A 22205-nucleotide genomic window follows, 5' to 3' on the forward strand; every position below is an offset into this window, starting at 1 on the left:
GGCTGCAACTCTGGAGCTCGATACCTGGCGGTGCTCTGGTGGGAAGGGCCAATCCCCAGGAACAGAGTGGGGTCCGGAAGGTTCTTGGGCCACACGGGAAAAAGCGGTTCCACTGCTGGAAGGACTTTTGGTAGAGACTGTTGAAGCCACCTCGTCCCAGCAGACCCCAGAAAACGGCCGCATTCGCTGGTGCTGGAACAAGGTGGTTAAGGGTGAAGCCTGGTGCCAGATGTGTGTTGTGATTTTCCATAATCCCTGAAACGCTGCTGCTACACTGTCTTGCGAACTTTTTCTGGTGCGGCCTGGCACCTGGCTGCAGTCTCTGGGCATTGGCAGCAGCAGGGTCCAGCAAGCGTTCCTGGGTGCAGCCGACATTTGGCCATTGCTCATTCAGCCATTGCTTGGTGAGACCCTCCCGCAGAGGGGCGGAGCGGGTCAAAGCCGCAGTCCTTCATAAGTAAGGGGCCGGGGAAAACAGCCACATCTGAGACAAAACTCGGGAGAGAGGTACTGCCTGGGGGCTGGTCACGGAGAGTGAAAAAGCAGGGAGTGGAGGAAAGCTGAAGACAGAGGACGGGTGAGTGATTGCTGATCCGGGAGAACAGACTGGGTAGCTGGGTGGCGCCATTTTCACCGCTCCTGTGCATGCGCGCAGGCCCTATGAGCACCACAAAAATCCACCCCAGTAGGCTGTCAGCGCCATCTAGTGGAGAGTGGAGCTGTTACACTGAGTCCTGCCCAAGTGGGCCAACATCGCTCTTCAAGAACACGAGTCTCACCACCTGCTTAGTTTATGGACTATTAAGCACTACATAGACTGACTTCTAAGGGAAAACAAAGTAATTTCAGTCCTACTTCAATCTGTTAGTAGGTTTATCTATTCAGTTTCCTTTTTTCTCTTTTAAACTTTTCTTTTTCTTGAATAAAGACAAAAAATTCATTTTTATGTTCAATTTTTATTAAATATATTTTTTAATTTTTTTGTTTTTTTTTTTGGGGGGGACAGAGAGAGACAGAGCATGAACGGGGGAGGGACAGAGAGAGAGGGAGACACAGAAGCGGAAACAGGCTCCAGGCTCTGAGCCATCTGCCCAGAGCCTGACGCGGGGCTCGAACTCACGGACCGCGAGATCGTGACCTGGCTGAAGTCGGACGCTTAACCGACTGCGCCACCCAGGTGCCCCTCTTTAATTTTTTACTATATTTTTGACTTTTGTGTAATTTTTTTCAAATTCTATTTTACTTTCATCATGTTATTTTAGTGTACTTCAGTGTATTCACCTTTACAAATTTTCAAACGATTTTTTTCGTTTCTTCTTGAATGCAGAAAAACTCCATTTTTACTTTCAGTTTCTATTAAAATATTTCTTTAATTTTTTTACTATATTTTTTGCTTTTATGTAAATTTTTTCAAATTCTATTTTACTTCCATCATTTTATTTTAATCTACTACAGTGTATTCACTTTCAAATTTTCAAATGATTTCCTTTTTTTTTCTTTTCTTTTTCTTGAATACAGAAAAAGAAAAAATTAATATTTATTTTAGTTTTTATTAAAAATATTTTCTTTAATTTTTCCACTATATTCTTTACTTTTGTGTAAATTTTTTTAAATTCTATTTTACTCCCATCATCTCATTTTAGTCGACTTCAGCATATTCATTTTTTCAAATTCTCAAACGATTTCCTTCCCCCCCTTTCTTTTCTCTAATCTGTCAAAGCACTATCAACACTCAGACCAAAACACACTTAGGATCTACCAATCATTTATTCAATTTGTGTGTGTGTGTGTGTGTGTGTTTTAATTTTAATATTTTTTAAATTTTAATTCCTTTTAATTTCAATTTTTCTACATCATTAATAACTTTTCTCCCTTCAAAATGACAAAACGAAGGAATTCACCCCAAAAGAAAGAGCAAGAAGAAACAACAGCCAGGGATTTAACCAACACAGATACAAGCAAGATGTCTGAACCAGAATTTAGAATCATAATAATAAGAATACTAGCTGGAATCGAAAACAGATTAGAGTCCCTTTCTGTAGAGATAAAAGAAGTAAAAAATGGAATGAAATTAAAAATGCTATAACTGAGCTGCAATCACAGATGGATGCAGTGGTGGCAAGGATGGATGAGGCAGAACAATCAGCGATATAGAGGACAAATTTATAGAGAATAATGAAGAAGGAAAAAAGAGGGAGATTAAGGCAAAAGAGCACGATTTAAGAATTAGAGAAATCAGTGACTCATTAAAAAGGAACAATATCAGAATAACAGGGGTCCCAGAAGATGAAGAGAGAGAAATAGGGGTAGAAGGGTTATGTGAGTAAATCATAGCAGAAAACTTTCCTGAGGAAAGACACAGGCATCAAAATCCAGGAAGCACGGAGGACTCCCATGAGATTAAAAAAAAAACGACCATAAACAAGGCATATCATAGCCAAATTCACAAAATACTTAGGCAAGGAGAGAATCATGAAAGCAACAAGGGAAAAATAAAGTCCCTAACCTACAGGGGAAGACAGATCAGGTTTGCAGCAGACCTATCCACAGAAACTTGGCAGGCCAGAAAGGAGTAGCAGGATATATTCAGTGTGCTGAATCAGATAAATATGCAGCCAAGAATTCTTTATCCAGCAAGGCTATCGTTCAAAATAGAAGGAGAGATAAAAAGTTTCCCAAACAAAAATTAAGGGAGTTTATGACCACTAAACCAGCACTGCAAGAAATTTTAAGGGGGACTCTGTGAGGGGAGAAAAGATGAAAATATAAATAAATAAATAACTAAATAACTAAATAAATAAATAAATAAATAAGTAAATACCAACAGCAACAAAGATTAGAAAGGACCAGAGAACACCACCAGAAACTCCAACTCTATAAGCATCATAATGGCAATAAATTCATATCTTTCAGTACTCACTCTAAACGTCAATGGACTCAATGCTCCAATCAAAAGACACACGGTAACAGAATGGATATGAAAACAAGATCCATCTATATGCTGTTTACAAGAGACCCACTTTAGACCTAAAGACACCTTCAGATTGAAAATAAGGGGTGGAGAGGGGCGCCTGGGTGGCGCAGTCGGTTAAGCGGCCGACTTCAGCCAGGTCACGATCTCGCGGTCCGTGAGTTCGAGCCCCGCGTCAGGCTCTGGGCTGATGGCTCGGAGCCTGGAGCCTGTTTCCGATTCTGTGTCTCCCTCTCTCTCTGCCCCTCCCCCGTTCATGCTCTGTCTCTCTCTGTCCCAAAAATAAATAAAAAACATTGAAAAAAAAATTTTTTTTAAAAAAAAAAAGAAAATAAGGGGTGGAGAACCATCTATTATGTTAGTGGCCAACAAAAGAAAGCCGGAGTAGCCATACTTGTATCAGACAATCTAGACTTTAAAATAAAGACTGTATCAAGAGATGCAGAAGGGCATTATATCATAATCAAGGGGTCTATCCACCAAAGAGACCTAACAATTGTAACATTTATGCGCCAAATGTGAAGGCACCCAAATATATAAATCAATTAATCACAAACATAAACTCATCGATAGTAATACCATAATAGTAGAAGACTTCAACACCCCACTCACAGCAACGGACAGATCATCTAATCAAAAACTCAACAAGGAAACAATGGCTTTGAATGACACACTGGAACAGATGGACTTAACAGACATATTCAGAACATTTCATCCTAAAGCAGCAGTATACACATTATTCTCCAGTTCACATGGAACATTCTCCAGAATAGACCACATACTGGGACACAAATCAGCCCTCAGCAAGTACAAAAAGATTGAGATCATACCGTGCATATATTCAGACCACAATGCTATGAAACTCGAAATCAACCACAAGAAAATATTTGGAAAGGTAAATACTTGGAGACTGAAGAACATCCTACTAAAGAATGAATGTGCTAACCAAGAAATTAAAGAGGAGATTGAAAAGTATATGGAAGCCAATGAAAATGATAACACCACAACCAAACCTCTCGGATGCAGCAAAGGTGCTCACAAGAGGAAAGTATATAGCAATCCAGGCCTTCCTAAAGAAGGAAGAAAGATTTCAGATATATAAGCTAACCTCACACCTTAAAGAGATGGAAAAAGAACAGCAAATAAAACCCAAAACCAGCAGAATACAGGAAATAATAAAGATCAGAGCAGAAATTAATGCTATCGAAACCAAAAAAAAACAACAACAGTAGAACAGATCAATGAAACCAGAAGCTGATTCTTTGCAAGAACTAACAAAATTGATAAACCACTAGCCAGTTTGATCAAAAAGAAAAAGGACCCAAGTAAATAAAATCAAGAAAGAAAGGGTAGAGATCACACCATCACAGCAGATATAAAAACAATAAGAGATTATAAGTAATTACATGCCAATAAAATGGGCAATCTGGAAGAAATGGACAAATTCCTAGAAACATATACACTACCCAAACTGAAACAGGAAGAAATAGAAAATTTGAACAGACCCATAACCAGTAAGGAAATCGAATTAGTAATCAAAAATCTGCCAAAAACAAGAGTCCAGGACCAGATGGCTTTCCAGCGGAATTCTACCAAACATTTAAGGAAGAGTTAACACCTACTCTCTTGAAGGTGTTCCAAAAAATAGAAATGGAAGGAAAACTTCCAAACTCTTTTCTATGAAGCCAGCATTACCTTGATTCCAAAACCAGAGACCCCACTAAAAAGGAGAACTATAGACCAATTTCCCTGATGAACATGGATGCAAAAATACTCAACAAGATATTAGCCAACCAGCTCCAAGAATACATTAAAAAAATCATTCACCACAACCAAGTGGGATTTATACCTGGGATGCAGGGCTGGTTCAATATCCACAAAAACAATTAATGTGATTCATCACATCAATAAAAGAAATGACAAGAACCATAGGATCCTCTCAATAGGTGCCGAGAAAGCATTTGACAAAATACAGCATCTTTTCTTGATAAAAATCCTTAAGAAAGTAGGGATAGAAGGAGCATACCTCAAGAACATAAAAGCCATATATGAACAACACAACGCTGGTATCATCCTCAATGGGGAAAAACTGAGAGGTTTCCCCCTAAGGTCAGGAACAAGACAGGGATGTCCACTCTTGCCAGTGTTATTCAACAAAGTATTGGAAGTCTTAGCCTCTGCAATCAGACAACACAAAGAAATAAAAGGCATCCAAATCGGCCAGGAGGAGGTCAAACTTTCACTCTTCGCAGAACAGGATACTCTATATGGAAAACCCAAAAGATTACACCAAAAAACTGTTAGAATTGATTCATGAATCCAGGAAAGTTGCAGGACATAAAATCAATGCACAGAAATCAGTTGCATTCCTATACACCAACAATGAAGCAGCAGAAAGAGAAATCAAGAAATCAATCCCATTTACAGTTGTACAAAAAACCATAAAATACCTAGGAATAAATCTAACCAAAGAGGTGAAAAATCTGTACACTGAAAACTATAGAAAGCTTATGAAAGAAACTGAAGAAGACACAAAAAAATGGAAAAAGATTCCATGCTCCTGGATAGGAAGAACAAATATTGTTAAAATGTCAGTACTACCCAAAGCAATCTACATATTCAATGCAATCCCTATAAAAATAACACCAGTATTCACAGAGCTAGAACAAACAATCCTAAAATTTGTATGGAACCAGAAAAGACCCTGGATAGACAAAGCAATCTTGAAAAAGAAAACAAAAGCAGGAGGCATCACAATCCCAGACTTCAAGCTGTATTACAAAGCTGTAATCATCAAGACAGTATCAACAGACACTCAGATCAATGGAACAGAATAGAGAACCCAGAAATGGACCCACAGACATATGGCCAACTAATCTTTAACAAAGCAAGAGAGAATATCCAATGGAATAAAGACACTCTCTTCAGCAAGTGGTGCTGGGAAAACTGGACAGCGACATGCAGAATTATGAACCTGGACCACTTTCTTACACCATACACAAAAATAAACTCAAAATGGATGAAAGAACTCAATGTAAGACAGGAAGCCATCAAAATCCTCGAGGAGAAAGTAGGCAAAAACCTCTTTGATCTTGGCTGCAGCAACTTCTTACTCAACATGTCTCTGGAGGCAAGGGAAACAAAAGCAGAAATGAACTATACTGGGACCTCATCAAAATAAAAAGCTTCTGCACAGCGAAGGAAACAATCAGCAAAACTAAAAGGCAACAGAATGGGAGAAGATATTTGCAAATGACATATCAGATAAAGGGTTAGTATCCAAAATCTATAAAGAACTTATCAAACTCAACACCCAAAAAACAAATCATCCATTGAAGAAATGGGCAAAAGACATGAATAGACACTTCTCCAAAGACGACATCCAGATGGCCAACCAACACATGAAAAAATGCTCAACATCACTCATCATCAGGGAAATACAAATCAAACCTACAATGAGATACCACCTCACATCTGTCAGAATGGCTAACATTAACAACTCAGGCAACAACAGATGTTGGCGAGGATGCAGAGAAAGAGGATCTCTTTGCATTGTTGTAGGGAATGCAAGCTGGTGCAGCCACTCTGGAAAACAGTATGGAGATTCTCAAAAAACTAAAAATAGAACTACCCTATGACCCAGCAATTGCACTACCAGGCATTTATCCACGGGATACAGGTGTGCTGTTTCAAAGGGACACATGCAACCCCATGTTTATAGCAGCACTATCAACAATAGCCAAAGTATGGAAAGAGCCCAAATGTCCATCGATGGATGAATGGATAAAGAAAATGTGGTGTATACACACACACACACACACACACACACACACACACACACACACACACACAATGGAGTATTACTCGGCAATCAAAAAGAATGAAATCTTGCCATTTGCAAGTACGAGGATGGAACTGGAGGGTATTATGCTAAGTGAAATTAGTCAGTTGGAGAAAGACAAAAATCATATGACTTCACTCATATGAGGACTTTAAGAGACAAAACAGATTAACATAAGGGAAGGGAAACAAAAATAATATAAAAACAGGGAGGGGAACAAAACAGAAGAGACTCATAAATATGGAGAACTGAGGGTTACTAGAGGAGTTGTGGGAGGGGGGATGGGCTAAATGGGTAAGGGGCACTAAAAAATCTACTCCTGAAATTATTGTTGCATTACATGCTAATTTGGATGTAAATTTTAAAAAAGTAAAAATAAAATGTAAAAAAAATTGTAAGTTAAAATAATATTGATCCAACTTATTTACTAACCAGTTAATTTCCAAAACTGGATTTTGGAGTTACAACAGCTATACTTTTGCTTCATTAACATTCAAAAATCTTACCACCTCATTAAGAATTTTAACTTTCACCAGCTTTCTACATCAGGTAGAAATCCCAACTCTTTTAAAGCCTACTACCTGGACCTACAAAAAATACAATTATAGTAGTGTTTAATTTTGTGGGGGAAGAAGAGGATAGAAGTTGGAATGGGGCATATGGACATTGCTGGTTAAGATTCTGTTTCTTGATGAGTGGTAGTTACAAGATTATTCACCTTATAATTCATTAAAGTGTATTTTAATGTTCTGTATTTATGTCTTATTGGGCAACTAAATATTTCTTAAAAAGGAGAAAGGGAAAGGAAGCCAAAAGAGGTTTTGTTTTACATACAATCTAAAAAGATCAAGACCAGATATGCAGAAGACTGAGGTCAGCCACCCCACAGCCCAGTGTACAGATAGGATTCAACTGTTAGACCCAAATGAAATGGGAGGCAAGTTCCAACTGAGTAAGGAATTTTCAATGCCATAGCAAGTATATACAGTAGCAATTCTCCAGAGTCTTCATTTTTCAAAGTGCACCAAAGAGAAATATCCAGAGATTTTAGGGGCTGATACAAGGTCATAGGGTGACACTGATGAACCCAGATGTTCTCATGGTTCCTGTTAGCATGAGGCCATAAGGTCTGGTGATAAATGGAGCCCTGGCCCACCCCTAACAGTGGGCAAATCTGTCTTCCAGTCAGAGAACTCTTGATTATTCAAATAGTGTGCATTGATGGCATCATGTTCACTAAACCTGCAAGAAGGTAAGTGGCAAATACTCAAGACATCCTCTAAAGACAAATGTATGCCAGTTGGTAGGAGGTAAAGCACAAAAACTCAGTTTTACTACATTGGTGAAGTTATGAAGTTCTACCACTGGGGCATGCTGAGACATCTCTCTCCGAAGAATAAATTATTGTATCTTGCTCCTACTACCACTAAAAAAGCTACAGCACTCGGCAGCCTTCTGGATTTCTGAGACAACACAAAATACATGGGGACAATGCTTTAACCTATTCCTAAGTTTTAGTGGGGCCACAGTGAGAGAGGGTACCACACCAAGTGACTTAGTAACTAATCAGTTACATAGTATATCAACCATGTCACCAAAGCTGCCCATCACAAAAGCTCAGTACTGTCAGATTCACCAAGCCACCAGCCTGGCCAGCATGGTAATAATCCATGGTACATTCAGGATGGCTCCCAAGCAGGTCCACAGGCTCCCAAGTTTCAAGAAAAAGTGGCCCAGAACTCTAAATCACTTACCTCCAAGGTACTGACACCTCTCCCTTTCACAATCTATGACTTAATTGGAGTTCACTACCATCAGCCAATAGGGGAAAGGAAATCCAGGCTTTATTCACAGAAGGATCAGCTTGCTGTAGGCCAACCACACTGACTGATGCCATATTAGACACAGAGTGGACTTGAAAGTAATGAGGGAAAATCCACCCAGTGGATTAAGCTTCAAGCAATGAACCTGGTCAGCACTTTGGTCATGATGTGATGTCAAATTTAATGCTCACCAAAGACTTTGTGTCAACAGCTTTCCAGTTACTTAGCTCATCTGAGCACATTCTGTGGTCCATTTCCCAGGAAGCACTCAAGGAAAACATGTTTCCTGAATTCCTGCAAACTGATATGTAAGAAGTAATTTTTACACTTCAAAATCAGTTTTGTTAGAAATAAAATATTTTGTTCATATTTTTCCTCCCAAGTATCTTAAATGTAGTATTTGCTCCTGGCATAGTGCCATATAAGTTTTGCTCTTCTAAGTCACTTGTTGTTTGTCTAAAGCCAAATGAGAAGTTTTTACATAAGAGAACATTCTCAGGTAGGCAGGGTTTTCTTTCAATATGTAGCTCCAAGTATTTTTTTTAGCAAAGTATTCTTCATGTAATTTGTTACATATATATATATATATATATGTATATATATATACATATATATATTTATTATATATTATATATATTTCATTACAGAATTGTTATAATTAAAATATTTTTTAATTTGTCATTTTCCCACAAATCCTTTTTATATCTTTTCTGATTTCTAAGGCCATCCTACTTTTTGACATTCTAGTTCCCATAAGGCATTACCTGCTTTTGTGTTTAGTCTAGTTTAGTCTTCATTTCCAAATTATTCTTCCTTTTATTTCTAGTACTTTCCCAAATTTTAAAAATTCTGATTATTGGGGCGCCTGGGTGGCGCAGTCGGTTAAGCGTCCGACTTCAGCCAGGTCACGATCTCGCGGTCCGTGAGTTCGAGCCCCGCGTCAGGCTCTGGGCTGATGGCTCGGAGCCTGGAGCCTGTTTCCGATTCGGTGTCTCCCTCTCTCTCTGCCCCTCCCCCGTTCATGCTCTGTCTCTCTCTGTCCCAAAAATAAATTAAAAAATGTTGAAAAAAAAAAAAAATTAAAAAAAAAAAAATTCTGATTATTGGTATTCTTTCATACTTCGGTTCACTTTCAAATGATATAAGTCATTTAAAAAATTTATTCATTTTTTAGAGAGAGAGAAAGAGAGAGAGAGAGAAAGAGAGAGACAGCGTGAGCAGGGGAGGGGAGAGAGGGAGACACAGAATCTAAAGCAGGCTCCAGGCTCTGAGCTGTCAGCACAGAGCCCGACGCGGGGCTTGAATTCTCGGACCGCGAGATCATGAACTGAGGTGACGTCGGACACTTAACCAACTGAGCCACTCAGGTACCCCAAAACATCTGAGAAGTCATTTTTAAATAACCAGGTCATAGTTTTGATCTATTATGGGCGTGCCTTTCTGATGTGCTTCCAATGTCTATATGATACTTTGTTCCTTATCCTCTTATTTTGTATAACAACTTCGCATGACTATAGTTTTTTGTTACTTATTTTTGTTGTGAAATCAGCTTTTCTGAACTTTTAGGAAGAGGCTTGGTTCAGGGTAATTTTTCTAGCTTTCTCAGTTCCCAATTCTGTTGTGTTTTGTAGCATTGAAAAATACGGGAGTTTGCTTTCTTAGATTTTCCTAGCTCTTTTCTGTTCAGTTTGTTTTTTGTTTTATTATTTTATATACTTTTTAAAATGAGATATAATTGGCATGTAACATTGTGTAAGTTTATGTCATAGATGTGTTGGTTTGATAGATTTATAGGTTTCCTGGCTCTTTTTAAGTAAATGATGTGATGGAGATAAAGACAAGTAAGATAAAACACTGGATAAAAACACAAACCCAAACATAGCAAACAAGTACTTTTAGTCAGAAAGCAAACTTCATGCTCCACGAAGGTCTACAGAAATAAAATGACCTCTCAAAAGAAACAAAAAGTATAATCCTTTTACAAAAATGTATAAAACTCAAATACAAATGCTAGGGCTTAATGGGATCTAGTAGCCACAGTTCTACTTTGAATAACTGAGTTCTGTATGTTAGAAGATATAAAATAAAATCCTATTTTAAGTTGGAATAGAAAGACTTCAATATGTAAGTATCAGAATAAAAATACTCTATAACAATAAATGGATTTTCACCAGGCCAGTACAGTCCTTAGTATCACACTTCACCTCAGAGAACTAAACAAATCTTTAATGGTAGTTTGCTGTGATTTAAAAGGCATATCAATACTTTCCATACAATGTGTTTAGTTATTCTTTATCAAGAAGTATTGAAGATAAAGAGATGCTGATTACCTAGATACTTATACTACGGTGAAATATTATTTCAATTAAAGGCCTTTTCACTCAAGAGCCAGCTTAATGAGGTTCTCACTGGCCAAGGGTGATAATTTGAACAAAAGACTAATGACACCAAGTGACTAACACAGTGAATTAAAAAAAAAAAAAAACAAAAACAAAAAAATGCTCTAAGTGCATAGCGATACTGCAGAGAAAAACATTTTTTTTTTTAACTCACTGGACACCAATTAGAGTTTCCAGTGCACCAACAGTTACTCTGAAAAATAATAAAGGAAAAGGATCAAATATTTATCCTGCCATTTTGGTATGAATATATTCCATGTGACAAAATAGCCCTAGTGGGTGGAGCAAAGTTTTTATATATAAAAGAATTCCAGGTAATAAATGCAACAGAAATAATAGATTTGGAAAATCATTTTGCAAACCTTAATGAAATAATTTATTCAGGCAAATATCACTAATGTATGCTTTCAAAAACATAATGCAAGAACCTTATGAGGAATTTTCCAACAAGATGCTGGGCTTCTACCCATGTGCCCAGTGACCAATTTGAGCCTCAGTAAAAGTGGGACAACCAGATTAAACGTCTCTTAAATATAAAGTGCACGATACTATCAAGTATTGTTGCTCAAAAAAGAAAAAAAGAAATCAGAATCTAATTAATCTTCCCTAGATCCAACTTTTAGGATATGGGATAAATGACAGAACAAGTTAAACAAAGAAAGCAACTGACCACATTCAGTCTATGAGACACTGTAGGCAACTCTCACAATTCCTTCAAGAAGTCATGGTGTAAAGAGAGCAGGAGCTATAGATTTCAAGATACTTAAAAGACAAAATAATCAAATATATTATGTACACCTACTCTAGACAGTGATTTGTACTAACCGACCATAAATATATTTTGGAGATAACTGGGAAATTTTTTAATGGGCTATATATTAGATATTAAGAAACTTACTAATTCTGTTAGGTATGATACTGATACTGTAATTACAAGTGGGAATGTTCTTTTTTTGATATATCCTCAAGTACTTAGATTAAAATGACATCACATCTGAGATATGCTTTAAACAAAAGAGAGAGAGAAGAAACCACTATGGCAAAATATTTATGGTTATATGGTTATTAAAGCTAGATTACAGTATGTGGAGATTCATGATGTATTTTCTCTATTTCAGCAGACACTTCAAATTTTTTTAAATTGTTAATAACAAATCACTTTCAAAAAATGTTTAATATATACAATTGACAAAGTTTATTATCACGAAACTTTAGTAGGTTTTTAAAAAGACTTTTGACTTTAGAATACTGAAAGATGACAATCCATGACAGGACATATATAAACAAGGATAATTAAAATATTAAATACTATCTAAATTAAAAAACCATAATTCAAATTGGTTGATTATAATCTTTGTGTATTGTTAGGAGTTGTATAGTTTACCCTTCATGAAATTCACCCCACCAACTCATGAAGACTATAAAACCTCACCACAAATTCAATTATACAATTTACAGTAATCAATGCTGAGTTTTTTGTGCTTAAAGCATGCACTAACACAGAAAGCACAAAATCCTATTTACAGGGATTTTTTGTTTTCTTTAAAACGTATCTCAATCATCTTTTAAAGTGCAAGCTACAAATATGCTGTATCCTTAAAGAAAAAAGGCTTCTAAGAAAGTGAGAGAGAGCGATTCAGCACTGCCAAGAGTGGTTATATAACTAACCAAAGGCAAGCTGGCAGTACTGGGCTAACTCTGTTTTAGTGTAGCAGCCTCCTCCGTGGTAGGTGATTCTTAGCTCTTACTATACTACCAGCCGAACATGTACTCCATTGCTTTGGATACAAGACTTTCATCTTTTTTTGGCGTCTGTCTGTCAGAAATAACCTATTAAAAAAGCACACACAATTGTTAGGCTATAGTTTCTTAAGTATCATAGTCAATTCTAGAGTTAATGGCTAATTTAAAAGAGCCAAACAGTTAAATGCATTTGTGGTACCGAATTGTATATTTAAAGGAGAAGATAGGGATTTAGTTAGAACAACTTTATGCTTTAAAGCACAAAATCCTATTCCTTTGGCAAGACAAATTATATCTTCTCCTTATATCAGAAAAGTGAACAAACAATACAAAAGCTACAAGAGATGAGGGTTTTAAAATCCTTAGGGGTGCCTGCCTAGCTCAGTTGGCAGAGCATCTGACTCTTGATTTCAGGGACATGAGTTCAAGCCCCACACCAGGCATGGAGCCTACTATAAAAGAGACAGGACTGGCTTAAAAGAAAACCTTAATGAAAAATCCAGTCCTAGTCTCCAAATTTCAGGGGAAATCAAAAGACTAAATTGTCACTATCTTACTAAATTAAAAATGTTTTATTTGCTGTTTCAGGACCTGTGTCTGTGACTAGGCAAGTTCAGAACCTGATTAAGTAGGAGACAGTAACATACTGAATGAGAGTCATAATACTTCTATCATTCTTCAATGAATATAATGAACTTTCCCTTTAAACTTTTTTGAAACAAGAAACAGTGAAATGGGAGCTAGTCAATGGTCTCTTTGATAACCACAGCTACTCCAACATCAGTGAGGTTCTTCATTTGTGATACCATCAGATTCAGTCATCAGTTCAACAAGTTTTTTAATATTCCCTCACACCAAGAGATGTTCATAAGAGAAACTTTAATGTATGCAAGTATAACTCAGAAAAAACTAAAACCTTCAAAATGTTTTAAATAATGGCAAAATTTTTTTAAAATTCAAGGTAAGTTTTCAATTGGCCAAAACTATAATTTTTAAAATAAGGAATTTAAGAATGCAAATTTATAGGGATTTCATCAAGGCAATCACGTAAGAAATATTTAATGGCACACAAATCAATCCAATGGTTAAACATGCTATGCATTTCACTTTTTCAAGTTTATCTTTATCTAATTCTTAAAATACCTGATAGTCACTAGTAGAAGCTTTGTATGCTGTAGCAAGAGGTCTCATGGTAGAAATCCTAGGAGCACTTCCAGGCTGGGTTGGTGTGCCTACAGTTTTGATTGGTGGTGTAAAGGCTAGAGGTGGAGATGACAAAGCACACCTGTCATGGTTTTCCATAACACTCTGGAGAAAGAAAGGTAAAGAACTTCTCTGTTTATAAACATAATATGCTATTATCCACTATTACACCCTACTTAAAAAGAAAAATTTATTGAAAGAGGCACACTTTATTTGATCTAATTAAACTTTCAAACAATTTTAGGCTTGATAAAGCAATACATACTTCTTAGCTAGTATTTGAGATCTAATGCTCAACCAGAAAGCTCACTTCAGTGATCTCAAACATCCTCAAGATGACTAGAGACTCACAAGAGTAAAAATCTCCTAAAAAATACTATGAAAAACCCTCAAGGGAGAAAAAAGAAGATTCTTGGGGAAATCCTGGGGGAAGTAAGGCATGAAATTCCAGTGCTACTTAGTAGCCAGGAACCCCAGATTCTCCTCTGGCCTCTACAAACATATGTTACAGCATAATATAATAATTACAGAACTCTAAAGTAACCACAGATTGTAAGAACAGGAGCCAGACCTGCTTTGTGCATTAATGTGTATATATGAGCACAGTGCCTGGTAGACAGAAGTTCATGTATAATTACTTAAGAACAATTATGATCATTTTACAAGCCATGAAGTATAAATTGTTCTCAGTATTATTTATAGGCATATAATAGTTTTTAAACATTTTAAAATAAAAATGACTAAAAAGTTTCAGCCATTAAATAGTTAACCCTGTTACCATTCATGTGAAGTATTTCATTTTGAAAGAGCAGCATTCCTTTGAAGTATTTAAAGATTTTTATGTTGCTTTTGCACAGGAGAATGAGCTAGAAGTTAGGAGACCTAAAATCTAGATCTTACCTTTAACAACTCTAGATAAGTTACCCAAGTCCCGTTGGCCTCTTTATCTATAAAATGAAGGAGTCAGGATGGATTACCTCTAAATTCTAAAGTCCCATGACTAAAAATTTAGCTTCCCATGAAAACAATACTATAACATCATCATATTTTATGAAGTAAGAAAAAGGGGCACAGTGAAGCAAAGTGACATAACTGCCAATGTCTATACTTAGACTTGTACTCTTCATACAGATGAAGCCATTTTCCTTACATCAGCAATAACTTACTTTATCTATACATGGTTTTACACCAATCATGATGGACTCTCCAAAAATCCTTCCATCTTTGCTTAAGGCTTTCCGAGCCTGCAGTTTAGATTGATAACGAATATGCATCCAATTTCCTGTGTTAGACATCTGCAAAGAATGAAGTTGTCCCTTAAAACATAAAATATATAAAACCTAACCATGAATTTTATTAGAAAATACAAAGATAAGGAGATATATATGCTTCTACTTTTTATTTGATGCCCCATAACAAACTGAATGCTAGGATTCAACAAAAATCCTATTACACAGTTTCAATAATTTCTACCTCTCAATTCTCCAATATAAAGAATACGTGGCAAAAATTCTCTGAAAGTAATTCTCAAAAGATAATTGTTTCTTATAAAAAGATCTTACTGGGGCGCCTGGGTGCCTTGGTCGGTTAAGCGTCCGACTTCGGCTCAGGTCATGATCTCACGGTCCGTGAGTTTGAGCCCCGCGTCGGGCTCTGTGCTGACCGCTCAGAGCCTGGAGCCTATTTCAGATTCTGTGTCTCCCTCTCTCTCTGCCCCTCCACTGTTCATGCTCTGTCTCTCTCTGTCTCAAAAATAAATAAACATTAAAAAAAATTTTTTTTTTTAAATAAAAAGATCTTACTAACCCTTGCTATGAAATTGTTAAAAATTGTATTCATCAATGTTATTTCTGTAGGAATTAAGTCAATCCCTGATAACAGAAAAAAGATTTGTTATTTATAACTTGTTATAGGTAAGACAAGGTAAGATACTTGTTTTTAAAAAGCTCTCTACAAGCTAAAAACGCCCTATGAACTCTGTAAATAAGGAACTTCTCTTTTCTTTCATCTCCAATAAAACAAGCGGATACTGGAAGACAGTTATATAATATTTGGTGTAATTTTTGTTAAGAGACTATGAAGCATTTAAGGAAAGAGGGGGGGAGCATGAAATTCTCGCTCTCTTATCTTCTTTCTTTATCCCTTTTATTAACTACTATGCAACCTCTAGCCTTCTAGACTGCAACAGACATATTCAATGAAAACTTAAAAAAAGAAAGAAAAACTTTTAAGTTTGGAAAAAAGCAGACAATATTCAGGAGCAAAGTCTCCCTCAATTCACAGCTTCTCTTTCTTCACACTAAATCTTGAACTGAAAAGAAGTAAGCCTTACCACATGTTTTAAGATATTCCCATACTGTGCAAATTGTAATAATATATAGGAAGCAGATGCTTGAGGAAACCTGAAAAAAGAGTTGTCCAAACAGTCAACTTCCATAATAAATACAAATGCAAATTACCCTACGTATAAGTATTTCAAGATAAGTTTCCCCCAATCGACTAGAATATTAATAGGAGATCCCTGATCATTCTGTTTTCCTCTGTATCAGCTAAATATATCATTGCCCATTACTCAAAAGCAAATATGTTAAAATTAGTTTTGACTCAGTCATTCTTCCCCATCCCCAGATTCCACATATGAAATCTCTAAAATTCCACTCTCACTGCCATTATCACACTCTTAGAAAAGAATTATCATGTCACAGCTATGTATATAATTTATTCTACGAGGGCATATATGCATGTGTCTATGTGTGTGTGTGAAATACTTAGGTATACTACAGCTATTAAAAGGAAAAGAATTTTAAATTATATGGTCAAAGTATTTACACACTGAGTGCCAACTGAAAATTCAGAAGTTTAGTTCTAAATAAAAATGAAAATCAATACCAGCATCATTAGTATAGAAACATTTAAAAGGGTGGTTACCAAGATTTTAATAGCCATATATCTCTGAAAATTTTTAAGTGATTTTTCTTTTCTTCTTTATAAAGTTCCTTATGGTTTAAAAATATTTTATGAGGTGTTATCACTTTTATAGTCCAAACAATGAAGCTATTTTAAGTTGAAAATCTGGAGTTTCCTTAACCAGTAGCTTTAGTTATCGAGAGCTTGCATTCAGGACTGAAATTTTATTTTATGTATGTTTGGATATAAAATTTCTAACCTCAAAGAAAAGCAACAAATGAGGCAAAGTGCCTACAAAGAAGAGCTGAAGAAAATAAAAATGAAAGAGAAATAATGGTTCCAAGAGAGGGGAGGTACTTGAAAAATAAAATGTAATTCTAAGACTCTACAACCACTTTGAGTGGAAACATTTCAATACCCTATAAAAGAACCACCCCAAAACAACGAATGATATATATCATGATGACCTTGAGTCACTAGGAAAAAGTTAAATTATCAAAGAACACATATATTTTAGATGTACTATCCTATAAACAGTCAAAATAAAATATTTTATCTCTTAGAAGAAAACATTTCAGTTCTCGCAATCAAACTCATACAGAGGGTTACTAAAACATAAAACCAACAGAAAGTTAATAGGTGGAAAAGTGTGTATCTTAAAAATGAAGAAAAAGACTAGCAGAAGATATTCAAGTAATTTATCCAATTACTACGGAATCTTAAAAGTGACACATTACTGAGCCTGACAGACGGGATGGGACACCCAAATTCAAAAACATAGCCATGTTGTGAGAGAGTATGAAAATTTAAACACAAAAAAGAAAAGAAAAAAGTCAAAAAGCCATCCAATTGCTATGAGCTATGCATGGGCTTTCTGGGAATAAAGGAAAGCAATGATCTTGCTTTTTTACCTAAACAGAATCAATAACACATAGACTCTCTCTGGAAGGTTACACAAAAAAACAGGTGGCAATTACTGCCTTAAAAGGGAGAAAAACTGTAGTTGGGGACACAAGTGGGAAGGAAAACTTTTCATTGTATATTCTTATACATTTACTTTTGAATTTTAAATTTTAAATAAACTGAATGTACATAGTCTATTCAAATGCACTAACATTTACTGTGCATTGTTCTTTCTTCAAGAAGCTCAAGTGTTATTGTTATATTTTTTACCCCAAAACTAAATATAGTAAGGTCCAATATCAGTATGACCTATCACACTTTCAGAAGCAAACCTTATGTAGCATGGCATGAACAGTAACAACTTAAAAATCAAAAGACCTAAGGTTTTTTGCTGACACTTTACTAATAACTATATGTAAACCCCTGAATAAATCACTTAGTCTAACACCTCAGTTTTCTCTTATGGAAATGATGCAATATGATCTCCAAAATGCTTTAAAGTACTTTTTTGGATCTAAAAATCTATTCAAAATGTATCCAGGAATATCATGTATAATGTCTACTAATATCCAATATCCTGTGACTATAAAGTACCAACCTTGTGACATATATGCGTGTATACACACACACACACACACACACACACACACACACACACACACACACACACACATCTATACACAAATGAAATTCAATTTGTTAGTTCCAAACCGGTTAAGTCCAATTGATGGAGAATAACCACTAGAAAGAAGGGAGTTTCGTAAGTCTAAAGAAGGATTTCTGTTTCGTTATCCAGCAAATACACTAAAGAAAATACATCTGAGAAGCAGATAATTTTTTTTAAAAGTATCAACAAATACTGAACACTAATTAATAATAGCATGCTGAAGTGTCAGCGTGATTTGTACTAATGTGTGCAACTTATTCTGAAATGTACCAACAAAGAAAGATGAATTAATGGAACATAAAACAAATGAAGTAAAATATTAACAACTACAGAAGGTAGGTGGTGGGTACATGTGTGTTTGCTGTGCAGAATTTTTTTTTGGGGGGGGGGGACATCTGATAATATTTATTATGAAATGTTAAGGAGTGTTTGGTTTTTAGTTTTTTTGGAAAGGTAAATGATTCAGAAACCTTACCCGAACACAGTTACCCAAGTGTCATCGAGGTGATCTTCAGAAGTCAGAGAATCTCCTTGAGTATAAAAAGGATCCAACTGTGCAGGAGATAATGTTGTCTTTCGTGGCTGACCAATGTTTGCTGGACTAAACATACTTTGCCCTATATTAGTATATTTAGTAAGTTAGTTACCAATATAAGCATCTTGGTTTATTTTAAATCAAAGCTCTTGGTTGTAAATGAAAAGATATATTAAAAGTTGGCAATTGCATAAATAGTTCAAGATACGCAAATTGTAATCAAATGATCATTTTATACTACTGTACAATTTCAGAGGTCATTAATAATTGAGCATAATTTATGATTTTGTAAAAGTTTTATTTTTATAAATTTGCTAATGTTTTAATTTCCAGTTAAGCTTATACCAAAAGGGTCTCCAATCAACCTCAAGGACTACTATTGGATTCATCTTCCAAATCTACCACTTTCATCACAGCACCTCTGCCTTATTAGAATTATGAAATAACTCATTACCTACAGAATAATCCAAGAAGCTCCACAATATAGTTCCAACCTATATTTTTCAATATGTCCCTAAACAGTATCTACCCTAGATCCTGAGATACAAATGCAGTTTTCTTTTACTAAGGTAATTTCTAATTTAAATGTCTAATTCTGTTCTTTCTTTGCTTATCCTTCAATAACAGCTACCAACTAATGAGTACTTCTACATGTCCAAAATGCCAAACTAACTGCTTTACATGTTCATTTTATTTCAGAGGCACTGTCCTATTGAAACCACACGTTTCTGAGAAGCGGAAACCATTCTTTCCTCTTTGCAGTAATGATAATGATTCACTCAAAAAAATATATTTTTTCAGTGCCTAAATACACACCTAGCATCATTATAGGTATTGAAGACACAGTAATGAAAAGTAAGACCAAAATAAAAAAAAAAATAAAAAAATAAACAAAACCCCATCTATCTCTAATGGAGCTTAAATTCTAGTAGAAAAGAGACAAATAAGTAATACCTAGTACATTAGAAAACAGAAACTCCTTGAGGCAGCTAGGCAGTTCAGTTGGTTGAGCGTCTAACTCTTGATTTTAGCTCAGGGTAGGATCCCAGAGTTGTGGGATCAAACCTGGGTCAGGCTCTGCTTGGGTTTCATTCTCTCCCTTTCCTGCACTCACACTCTCTCTCAAATAGGAAGGAAGGAAGGAAGGAAGGAAGGAAGGAAGGAAGGAAGGAAGGAAGGAAGGAAGGAAGGAAGGGAGGGAAGGAGGGAAGGAGGGAAGGAGGGAAGGAGGGAAGGAGGGAAGGAGGGAAGGAGGGAGGGAGGGAGGAAAATCCTACAGAAAAATAGATAAAGCAGTGTGTACCTATATACATACACGGAAGCGTTAAATGAAACAAAGATTTTGCTGAGGTGACATTAAAATAAAAACCCAAAGAAGGGGGAGGGCAAAACATGCCAGTATCTGAAGAAATAAATGTTAAATGGAGAAAAAAACCCATACAAAGGACCTGAGAAAGGATATGATTGGTGTTTGATGAACAAGACAGTGAAGAGGGGATGTGAGGTCAAAACAAGTATATGAGCACAGCGAGAGGTAACAAAAAAATCAGATCCCCCCCAAAAAAACAACTTTGTAAGCTACAGTAAAGGCTTTGGCTTTTACCTCAAACGAGTTGGGAAGCCAATGGAAAATTGTGAACAAAAGTGCCATAACAGGACTAAAATTTTGAAATAATAATGAACAGCAACATTTCATTTATTTATTTCATGGTACTTATTATACCATTTTACAGGTCTGTTTATTTAATTCTAACCATCTTACAAGGTAGGTTCTATTAGTAACTCCAATTAACGAATTAGGAAACGGGATGTTAAATAATGTCAAGAAGTGCAGCCAAAATTCCAATCTATGCAATCCAAATTCAAAGGACAAGCTCTTAGGAAGTAATCTAGTTAACATTTGTATTTACTACACCAGCAATTCTACAAGTATGGACTGGAGACTCTGAATAACTTACAACCTCTCTTGATGGGATCAGCCAAGTCAAAGTTATTTTCATAGTGATTTAAGGTTTCATTTGCCTTTATACTCTTAATTCTCTCATGAGTACAATGGACCTTTCCAAAGGATGCTTGATGCAATTCAATCAAGCATTCAATCAAGCACCGAGATTGAATACAGAAGCAGATATAAGGGGGTGTCTAGGAGGTTAAGCATCCAAGTCTTGGTTTCGGTTCAGGTCATGATCTTATGGTTTGTGGGTTCGAGCCCTGCATCTGGCTCCTATGCTGACAGCGCAAGCCTACTGGGATTCTTTTTCTGCCCCTCCCATCCTTGCGCGTGCTCTCTCTCTCAAAATAAATACGTGTTTAAAGAAAAAACAATGCAGATATGAGAATTCAACTCTATTTTAAACCAGACATTAAAATTTGAAAAACACAAAGCAATGTCATTCTCATCATAATCTTTTCTTGTAGAAAAGTTATTTTTTAAAGTTCCTTATGTTTACATGAAACAAATTACATTAAAATGAATACATACTGTAAAATATTTTTTTAACTTCTAATGCAGTAACTATCAATAGGTATAACCCCAAACCTCTCTGGCCTTTAATTTCTAAGAATGTATTAAGGATCCTACAACAAAGAAGCCTGAGAACAACTGTTTTACAGGGCCTTGTACATCATTCACAACCCACGTTTACTGATTTTCTGGAGGTTCTCTGTTCAATACATTCTAACTGTGTATCTGCTGCTTAGTCATGTCATTTGTCCTGAATTCCCAGTTGAGTTGAAAATCAACCTAACATTCCAAAGTGTCTGTAGTCAAATGGAGTCCTCAAAGTATATTCTTAGAAAAATAAAAGGGGGGGGGGAGGGGGGCGGGGAGAGCCAGTGTGTTAAGTTTTATAAAAGGCCATATAATATATTATCCTGATGGGAGATTTATAATGCACATAAAAAAAACTTGTGAAGATTAGTCAATAAATATTTAAAACTTTATTCAACCCAAAATTTCCTATACTATAATGACTACTTTTTACCTTCATAAAACACATACTTTGGTAAATGCTGATCTTGGGTTGAATACATTGTATATACCTTAAAAATGCTTGATTAATGCACATAGGAACTGCTATTAGGAAATGAGCAATAAAGCTAGTATTCAAATCCAAACTGAGATGCAAAAAGGGTAACTGAGTTTTCCTCATGAATACAGAATGATTTTCTTAGAACCACACAAAAAGTTCTCTTAACAAAGAAACACATTCA

General features: G+C 35.9%; 1 protein-coding gene across 4 annotated transcripts in view; it reads right to left on the reverse strand.

Moving 5' to 3' along the window:
- Positions 1-8793: 8793 nt before the first annotated feature.
- The window catches only part of NUP35 (nucleoporin 35), a 39410-nt gene continuing 25998 nt past the window's right edge, over positions 8794-22205 (reverse strand). For 2 of the 4 annotated variants that reach the window (XM_058711991.1, XM_058712017.1), the window contains exons 5-9: positions 18933-19074; positions 16313-16382; positions 15147-15275; positions 13921-14085; positions 12206-12864 (exon numbers count right to left, since the gene is read on the reverse strand). In XM_058711991.1, the coding sequence (XP_058567974.1) occupies positions 12787-12864; positions 13921-14085; positions 15147-15275; positions 16313-16382; positions 18933-19074 (584 nt within the window). In that variant the 3' untranslated portion in view covers positions 12206-12786. Of the gene's footprint in view, positions 8937-12205; positions 12865-13920; positions 14086-15146; positions 15276-16312; positions 16383-18932; positions 19075-22205 lie in introns of those variants that run through there. The other 2 variants (XR_009256849.1, XM_058712007.1) reach the window with 2 other exon arrangements.

Source organism: Neofelis nebulosa, chromosome 2 (assembly GCF_028018385.1).
Source record: "Neofelis nebulosa isolate mNeoNeb1 chromosome 2, mNeoNeb1.pri, whole genome shotgun sequence".
Taxonomy (NCBI): domain Eukaryota; kingdom Metazoa; phylum Chordata; class Mammalia; order Carnivora; family Felidae; genus Neofelis; species Neofelis nebulosa.